At 45.1% G+C, this 9,863-nt stretch overlaps 1 protein-coding gene across 3 annotated transcripts in view; it reads left to right on the top strand.

The window, feature by feature from the left end:
• The first annotated feature begins 1,230 nt into the window (after positions 1–1,230).
• The window catches only part of LOC122559896 (CD83 antigen-like), a 25,013-nt gene continuing 16,380 nt past the window's right edge, over positions 1,231–9,863 (top strand). For all 3 annotated transcript variants that reach the window (XM_043710005.1, XM_043710006.1, XM_043710007.1), the window contains exons 1-2: positions 1,231–1,316; positions 7,777–7,937. In XM_043710005.1, coding sequence (XP_043565940.1) covers positions 1,298–1,316; positions 7,777–7,937 — 180 coding nt within the window. In that variant the 5' untranslated portion in view covers positions 1,231–1,297. The remainder of the gene's footprint in view (positions 1,317–7,776; positions 7,938–9,863) is intronic.

The following is a 9,863-nucleotide window of genomic DNA, read 5'->3' on the forward strand; positions in this document are numbered from 1 at the left end:
AGGAATTGGTGGAGGCTGGTACAATTGCAACATTTAAGAGGCATTTGGATGGGTATATGAATAGGAAGGGTTTGGAGGGATATGGACCGGGTGCTGGCAGGTGGGACTAGATTGGGTTGGGATATCTGGTCAGCATGGACAGGTTGGACTGAAGGGTCTGTTTCCATGCTGTACATCTCTATGACTGTATGGCTCTATGACAGATGCATCTGCAGTCAGTAAGGATGGGGTCAAGTATGTTTTTCTGTCTTGTTGGTTCCCTCACCACCTGCTGTAGACCCAGTCTAGCAGCTATATCCACAAGTTAGGAACAATGCGAAGGCTTTAGAAAGGTGCAGAATGATGGTTTGTGTTAATGAATTCCTAATCCAGCGGCCTGGATTAATCTTTGGAAGCGATGGGTTCAAATCTCACCAGAGCTGCTAGAAAATGAGTTCAGTTTATGACTTCAATCTGAAACATAATAAGCTAACAGCAGTAAGGATCGTGAAACCACTGGATTTCTAGAAATCCCATCTGGATCACTGACATCCTTCAAGGGAGGGAAACCTGCTGGTGTGACCAGCTGTGACCTCCATGTCACTCGTCACTCATAATACCCAGTTATGCTCAAACAAATAGGTACCAATCCCAAGGACAGTGAGGGATGAGCTTAACTTGCCACACTCTGAATGATTCAGAACAAAGAGGGAGGGATGAGGGATTCGGTTGGATGAAGGAACTGGGACTAGGCCCTGGAGCAGAGGAGGTTCGGTGGAGATTTTAGAAACCTCTTTCAAAGAACGACTGAGGAGAGACAGTGTCCAGTTCCAAAGGATCAGTCCCATGCTCTCAGGGAAAGAAATGTGACTTTATTTATACACTATTCCTGCAGAATTTGCTGGAAGCTATAAACAGATTTAATGTTTAAGCTTTTGGAAAGGAATTGGATAAGTCATGAATCATATTTGCCTTTTGATAGGGGAAGGAGACTGTGTGGATCACTCAAGGAGCTGAGATGGGCTGAATGGCCTCTTGCTATGATTTCTACATCAACTGTTTCAGGACACAGACTCTGACTTCCTCTTGTAAACATTCACAGTCCACGACAACGAAGGAGGGCTCCAACCGCAATGAGTTTCCTGCCTGTATGTGGCTTGGCCAGCAAATATTGGCCTTTTTAGTCACACCCACATTCAGGAGCAAACGTAGCCTCCCTGCTGTCAGGGGCTGTGATCTGGTTGTGAGAGCTGTACCAGCAGCAATCAGTCCAAGCTGAGATTGTGACAGCACGTTTCACAAATTGAGAAGGACAGACATGAGGTGGAGAGAGGCTGGTGAGTGACCTGATTCTGGGGCTTAATACCAATATTCCCCTGGGTGGGGGGGGGGGGGTACTGTAACAGCTCAGGGTATTAGTCCATCCCAGGCTTTTAACAGTCGTTGGAGGAGCCACTTGCCAGACACGGTAATTAATGTCACGTGTGTCCGGTGAGTTTGGCTTTGCCGACGAAGGATCGTTGTTATTGTAGCTGGGATCTTCCTGTGCTGACTGAGGCTTGATGGATGGTTTGTCCCTGTAAGTAACACACCAAATTCTCAATCTCTAGGTTATTAGATAGATGCCAAATCTTGAGTTGCTAGATAGATTCAAAGTCAGTCCCATTTAGCATGGTAATACAAAGAACAAAGTACATAGAAAATTAAGCACAGAACAGGTCCTTTGGCCCTCCAAGTCTGTGCTGATCCAGATCCTCTCTCTCAACCTGTCACCTATTTTCCAAGAGTCTGTATCCCTCTGCTCCCTGCCCATTCATGTATCTGTCTAGATACATCTTAAATGACGCTATCGTGCCCACTTCTACCACCCTCTGCGCAAAGAACTTTCCTCCTATATCTCCCCTAAACTTTTCCCCTCTCACTTTTGATACACAACGTATCTTCACCATTGCCCGGGTATGCGTGAATTGAAACAACAGACTGCTTTGTTTGGAAATAGTTGTGGGTGGGTCTGGCTGGAAAATAACAGGTGGTAACAGTGTGGGCTGTTACTGATGCACAATTAGCCAGGGATAAAGAGATATACTATGTGTTTTGATGTAGTTATACACAGGGAATCATATTTTACACAGTCCCAGACACCACAATCACGATCCCATGTCCTGTCCCTTTGGCAGGACAGACCCAGCAGAGGTGGTGGCACAGTAGTATCAGTCAGTTGCCCTGGGAGTCCTCCCCATTGACTCCAGGCATCATGAAGTCTCGTGGCTTCAGGTTCAACATAAACAAGGAAACCTCCTGCTGATGACCATGTACCACCCTCCCTCGGCAGAATGGTCTGCTCCTGTTCCTGTTTTGTCGGCTTCTACATCATCCTCCTGCCGCAGATGCAAGTGTCCATGGCTGTATCGGAAGCAGAGACCACCCCAAACCCCTCTAGAGATGAAGTGTTATCTTTCTGTTGAGATTAGAGCACCATGGGTGCGCATACCCCAGACAAAATGCAGGGGCTCAGGAAGCTGATTCACCACCAACTTCTCAAGGGCAAAAATACTGAAGGCTCCAAAACTAGTTGAGCAGTTTACTTTCATCTATTGTTTGCTAATGTTGCATCCTTGGACTCTTCAATATTTAGAAGAAAGTACTGCGTTTTCACATTAAGCTCACGGTACAACATTGAAGATGATATTTATTATGGTCGGAATGTTTACTCTTTGTTCCTGTAATGTCAAACAACTCTGCTACCCCAGGCGGCAAGGTACTTAAACCCTTCCATCTCATTGCTTCAAAAAGCATTTGGCCCAGAAATTTTGATCAGGGTGTGACCTCTGAGCACACCGGAAAATCCGGTGGCAAAAACAGCAGAGATTAATCCGGGAACAGTCAACAGAGGGAGGGGCACCAGGGGTTTGGGGTGGGGAGGGGGGGTGGATTCTCATCCACTGGAGACAGTGTCAGATATGGCTGGGTGGAGGGGATTAAATGGGTTGGTGGGGTGGGGAACGAGGAATTGAGGGTGTTAGTTCTAAGTCGGGGATACAGTTTAATTGTTACTCACGAGACAGAGCAGATATGTCATTTCCTCATCTACCCTATAAAACTAGTAACTCAACTGCGTCGGAATGCTTTGAATTCTCTGATATTCAGGGGACTTTTGTAGACATGGAATGGATTCCCCCTCAGAAGTTTCAATCTCATTTCCCATGTAGCTAGCTGTCCCTGTCTATGCTGAGGAACTGATTCCTAGCCACTGAAATTTCTGGGCCTTCATGTTGTCAGATTTCCAAAGTGTTCAATTGTAATTTTGTTTCTGGATCTAAACTCCCTTTTCCTCAAAACATTTCGACCCTCTCCCAAAACTATCTCAAATACATCGACAATGCTGCTTCCTGCTCTCCTTCACAATTGGAAAAATACATTAGTTTTGCTTCCAATTTCCATCCCTCTCTCACCTTCACTTGATCCATCTCTAACTCTTCCTTCCTGACTCCTTTCCATTTCTGGGGATAGGCTGTCCACCAACATCCACTTCAAACCTACCAACTCCCACAGTTACCTGGACTATATCTACTCACACCCTGCTTCCTGCAAGGACTCCATCCCATTCTCCCAGTTAGGGTTCCAACTCTATCACATCTGTTCCAATAATGCAAACTACTATCGGATTGTCTCCAACTCTTTCCTCAACCCGGAACTCCTCACTCCTATGGTTGATGGGGTCCTCAGCCATGCCTGACCCATTTCCCACACTCCTGCCCTCACCCCTTTGTCTTCCCCCCAGAATAATGTTGGGGTTCTTCTTTCTACCCCACCAGCCTCCACTCAAAGGATCAAGCTATGCCATTTCCATTGCATGCAGTAGGATGTCACCACCAACAACAGCCTTTCCTCCCCTGCCTTGGCAATATTCCACAGAGACTGTTCCCTCTGGTCCACTCTTCCATCACACTCAATGTCAGAGCCCCCATCCCACTACTGCTCCTCATGTAAATTGTAGGAGGTGTAACAGCTACTCACTACCTCCTCCCTTCTCTCCATCCCTCAAGTGCCCCTTCCAGGTGAAACTGCATTTTACTTGCCCTCTAGTTTGCTGTGTTCACTGCTCGCAGTGCAGTCTCCTCTACATTGGCGAAACCAAAGATAAATTTAGTGACTGCTTTGCCAAACGCATCTGCTTTAGATTTAACCCTTTCCGTCTAACAGCTTTATACTACAGCTCTTCCTCGTTTTTTTTACCTATTATCCAGAAGACTATAAGACCTAGGAGTAGAAATTAGGCCATTCAGCCCATCGAGTCTGCTCCACCTTTCAATCATGGCTGGTAAAATCCGATTGCTGAAAGCATTGTATCACATTTGCTGTTATCATTGCTTTCCCACAGTCTCTGACTTTATAAACTCACACTGATCTGGATAAGTAGCTCTGCTTTCTGTTTTTCTAAAGGCGTTAAAAGTGTATGAGGAGAAAGCGGGGGCAGAGGCTTGATTTGGACGATCAACTAATGACCATATTGAATGGTGCAGCAGGTTCAAAGGGTCGAATGGCCTACTCCTTCTCCTAGGTTTCTATGTTCTGAGGGAGAATGTTAAACATTGACATCCAGAGAGACAGGCAGAACTTTTATTTCCTATACATCTCTTGCTGGGAAGGCATATGAATGTTGACATTGGACTACCCTCAAGTCTGGGGTATCTTTAATTTCTTCTGTGGTGGAGGACTAGTGTTGAGCAGGACACTCATTTCCACCTCGTTGGAGGGTGTTCTGGATGCATGTCTCCCAGTCTGTTCCATTGCCTTTCGGTTAATGAACGTTCCTTGTTGTTTTCATTAACACGGAATCTGTAGATTATCCTGTGGGTGGAGGAGAAATGAAGAGATTTTCCAACCCTGTGAAATCAATGATGTCCTCTTGGGAACTCGAAGGCGTTGTTGGATACCAATGTCGCTAATATCACTTGGTTAATATTTCTCAGTGGTTTCAGCAAGAGTTCTTAAAATACTTGCAATCTCTTCTTCCAGCTGACACATCATGTTGGTCAGTCGGTGAAATGTTTGAAATTAAGTTTCAACATGTATCAGTGAGACCTGCTTTTTTTTGGTCAGACCGGAGTGATGTTTGTTGACTGGCCTGGCATACATTTTGCATTGTCGAAAGATACATGTTCTAATGGAAGGTTATACTGTATTGGGAGTCAGGCGTTTGTTTTTTCTGATGGTGTTTGATTTAAAGTATTAATTTATTTGTGGATATAATGAGTATCATTTCTGTCATTTAACGATTATTTCTTGCTTTTTGCAATTGACCCACTTTCTTGAAAACATGACATGGCTTTGCCTTTGTCTGTGTGTCCTTTTGCTCCACATCTTGTTCAGTTACTGTTAGGTTTCAATAAGGTTTGAATATTCCTTCTGTTGGTTTGTTATGTGACTATTTGGACTGCTTTTCCTCATGAAATTGATACGTTTTGATAACCTGGAGTAAAATTGGCCATTCACTCCTGAGATTTTTCTGCGCTTTTTAATCCCCCAAATCTCTGTTTCTAACGCAATCTTTTCCAGCGTGAGATCTTCCTTCAGTTGTCAAAGATCTGGAAAAGGTTAATTCCATCGGAAATTCTATCTCTAGTTAGTCCTGGTTGGTAATGCTCTGTATTCACAAGGACCCAACAATCTATAAAGATTGTGGAGATAGGTGCATCAATAGATTCTCTGGGAAACTATTATTTTATTGATTCTTGCTCTTTCCGTAATGCAATTAGTTCATAAATGGACAGCTGAAGGAATTCAGCATCTCACGAGGTTTCATCTGGTCGTACAGGACACATTTTATCCAAACTTTTCTCCTTGTAAATCAATAGGACAAATTCCAAGACATACCATGTTGAGGAGAAAACTAACATTTATAATGTGTGATGAAAAGGGTTCTGATTTGTTGGAAAGTGTATTCTGATTGGTAGATGTGTTGCCACGCGGAATACCGATAATTTAGCACTGCTGTTTAAAATCACTCGTGGGGCTTCACTTAACTGTCAAGCGTCGTTTAAAATTTAAACCAGGCGAGACAGTTGTGATTGGTCAAGGCACTTCTTGAGAAGCAAGCAGGTGAAGGGGTGTCACCCATTTTGTTGAGCTGAAACACGGGCAGCCGGTGTACACGTTTTTTTCTGTGTACAAAGTGCAGGGCTGTGTGAATTAAAATGTTTAGCCTCCAGTACAAACACATGTGCCACGTTGTCACTGACAATCCTAAACTGGCTGTCAGCATAAACTCGTCACACACTCGGGATTATTCAGTGTATACTGTCCAATCATGGAATCACATCTAATGGGTGTTTTGTAAGCAAGGACTGCTTGGATTCTTGGTCGGGGATATGCCCACAAAATATATTAGTTTTGAATACACGGACCCAGAGGACTTTCTGCAGGAGTAGCAGCTTTTACCCCCTTGCTTTTTCTCTGACACTGCTGCCATGGACATTTGTGAGTTGCAGTTCCACTGGAAGGCCTCATTACTGTGAGTGGAGAGTTCTGAAGGCAAAAAGTCTCAATCTACATCACAGTCACCAGAAAAAGAGACTTCAACAAGCAATAACTGATCCAGAAAGAGACTGTCATATCAATAGCTGTGTGGGAAGTGAATTCAGCTCCAGACCAAGATTCTGACAATCTGTGAATAATTTTAGTTTTGCTAAATTGAACTGTTCTTAAAAATGTGTTGCTGGAAAAGCGCAGCAGGTCAGGCAGCATCAAAGGAACAGGAGAATCGACGTTTCGGGTATAAGCCCTTCTTCAGGAATCCTGAAGATTCCTGAAGAAGGGCTTATGCCCGAAACGTCGATTCTCCTGCTCCTTGGATGCTGCCTGATCTGCTGCGCTTTTCCAGCAACACATTTTAAGCTCTGATCTCCAACATCTGCAGTGCTCACTTTCTCCTAAATTGAACTGTTGCTTGGCCAAAGTGCTTCTAGAAACATAAAAAATAAGAGCAACAATAGGGAGACCATTCAGTCCATTTGGAGCTGCTAGGCCAGTCAACGTGAGATCCTCTATCTCAAAGCCATGGTCTCTGTCGCTGTCTCTGTCTCTCTCTCTCTCTCTCTCTCTCTCCTTTAATGCCTTTACTAGCTGGAAATCTATCTAATTCTTTCTTAAATATATTCAGTGACTGGGTTTCCACAAGCCTTCTGTGGATGACAATTTCACAGGATGACCATGCTCTGAGTGAAGAAATTTCACCTCATTTCAGTTCAAACTGGCCTACCCTGTACCCTGAGACTCTGTCGCATGGTTCCAGATTCCTCAGTCAGGGGAAACATCCTCTCTGCATCCAGTCTGTCCAGCCATGTTGTTAGAGTTTTATATCTTCCAATGAGATTCCCCCTCTCATTTTTCTACATCCCAGTGAGTACAGCCCCAGTCGACATAATCCCTCCCTATATGACAAACCATTTGAGGGCAGCGCAGTGACTCAGTGGTTAGCAGACAGCAGTACCCAGCAGAGAGGGTCACGGTACTATCCAACAGCATAGGGGGACCTCAATGTGTTGCGATGCGACACATGGTCCAAATACCAGCCCATAATCCCTGCATCGATTACCACATCGTGGGGGGCTGTTTACTCCTGGATTTCAGCCCAGATGGAGATGTCCTCTGATGTGACACAGGAAGCCTCTGAGGCCGTATGGGTGGCCTGATGTTAGTACGTGTGGCTGCTTGTCAGTGTTGTGAAGGACTGACTGAGAGAATGAACTTGGCTGGGGTAACACTGGAATTAACTTTATTCTCTCTTCTCACTAGAGCTCATTCACCAGTGGCTGGTGGTCTTCCTGCTGTATCTCAGACCGGTGGGAACTGGCGAACTGCCCTCAGTAGCTGCCCGGTGCACACAGACAGCAACATTACCCTGCACAGCGAGGAGGCAGGTGATGCAGAGCTACCGGGCTGTCAGCTGGTATAAGGTGGGTGAGGACACACTAATAAATTGTGGCACAAAGTAACATTAAAAATCAGTGCCAACTATTTCGTCAAGACAATGACAGTGATAATGGGGAGTGACAGTGATGGGGGAGTGACAGTGATGGGGGAGTGACAGTGATGATGGGGAGTGTCACTCCGTCATCATGTGATGGGATTGGTTGAATGAGGGTCTCGGGATTGAGTTGAGGAAGTCCCAGGGTCATGGGGGAAAGGTCCCCAGGTCATGGGGGTTGGGTCCCTACAGTATATCACCCCTGTGATTCTCACTGACCACACATGGAAACAATTCAATTGAATTGGGTTCATTTTCTGACTGACTGTAGGCAGGAAAGGAACCTGTTCTCAGGCCAGAGACCACAAACAGGAAATGGCCCCTACAGGAAATCAAAACTGAGTTTTGGAGAATCGAAACTTAAAAGCGATTCATTGCGATTCTGAGTGAGTCCATCATGTTTATCATACACAGGAACACTGCCAAGATTATAGACATGGTTTGGAGATGCCGGTGTTGGACTGGGGTGTACAAAGTTAAAACCTGGTGTTGTGTGATTTTTAAGATTATAGTCAGCATGGTCTGACGTGTCCTAGCACTTAGCTGACTGTTAATCAAGTTAGGTCACATGGGATTCAGTGTGAGCTTGCCAGTTGGCTACATAATTGGCTTAATGGCAGGAGACAGAGAGTGGCAGTAGAGGGTTGCTTTTGGACTGGAGGCCTGGGACCAGTGGTGTTCCTCGAGGATCGGTTCTGGGTCCTCTTTTATTCGTCATTTATGTAAATGATTTCGATGCCAATATAGAAGGCGCGGTTAGTAAGTTTGCAGATGACGCCAAAATTGGTGACATAGTAGACAGTGCGGAAGGTTTTTCTAAGATTACAAAGGGATCTTGATCAAATGGATTCGAGAAATGGCAGAAGGGGTTTAATGTGGATAAATGTGAGGTATTGCAATTTGGTAGAACAAACCAGGGTAGGACTTATCCAATTAATGGTAGGAATTTGGGTAGTTTTGCAGAACAGAGGGACCGAGGGGTGTAGGTGCATCATTCGTTGAAGTTTGCATCACATATGGACAGAGTGTTTAAAAGGGCATTTAGCATGCTTGCCTACATTGCTCAGTCCTTCGAGCACAGGAGTTGGGATGTCATGTTGATGGTGTACAGGCCATTGGTGAGGCCTCTTCTTGAATACTGTGCCCAGCTCTGGTCGCCCAGTAACAGGAAGGATATTATCAAGCTGGAGAGAGTTCAGGTGAGATTGACCAGGATGTTGTCGTGTATGGGAGGTTTGAGTTATAAAGAAAGGCTGGATATCTGGGTGTTTTTCACTGGAGCATAGGAGGTAGAGAGGTCTACTGATAGAAGTTTAGAGATAATGAGGGGTGTGGATCGGGTTAATTCCCTAGGATGGGGGAATTTCACAGGTGGGGGCACACTTTTAAGGTGAGAGGAGAGAGATTTAAAAAAGAGGTGGGGTAAATTTTTATACGGAGAGTAGTTCACGTGTGGAATGAATTTCCTGAGGAAGTGGTGGATGCGGGTACAGTTACAACGTTTAAAAAACATGTGAATCAGGAAAGATTTGGAGGGATGTGGACCAAGAGGAGGCCGGTGGCATTAATTTAGTATGGGATCATGGTCAGCATGGACTGGTCAGACCGAAGGGCCTGTTTGTGTGCTCTCTGACTCCTTGACTCTATGTGGTTATGCTGGGGAGTTTGATGGAGAGTTTCTCTCTGTGATCCCCGGTGAAGTTTCTCAGATGATCTCTGAAACTCAACTCATTCTTCATGTGGCTGTGTTCCCCTCTCCCCATATCTCCCCTCTCCCCACAGAAGAGCAAATGTCTTGCTGCTGGGACATGCTGGAGGTTCCAGGCCCCAGTGCCATATTTACAATGTTGTCCAT

The sequence above is a fragment of the Chiloscyllium plagiosum genome, chromosome 20, assembly GCF_004010195.1.
Source record: "Chiloscyllium plagiosum isolate BGI_BamShark_2017 chromosome 20, ASM401019v2, whole genome shotgun sequence".
In the NCBI taxonomy this organism is placed as follows: domain Eukaryota; kingdom Metazoa; phylum Chordata; class Chondrichthyes; order Orectolobiformes; family Hemiscylliidae; genus Chiloscyllium; species Chiloscyllium plagiosum.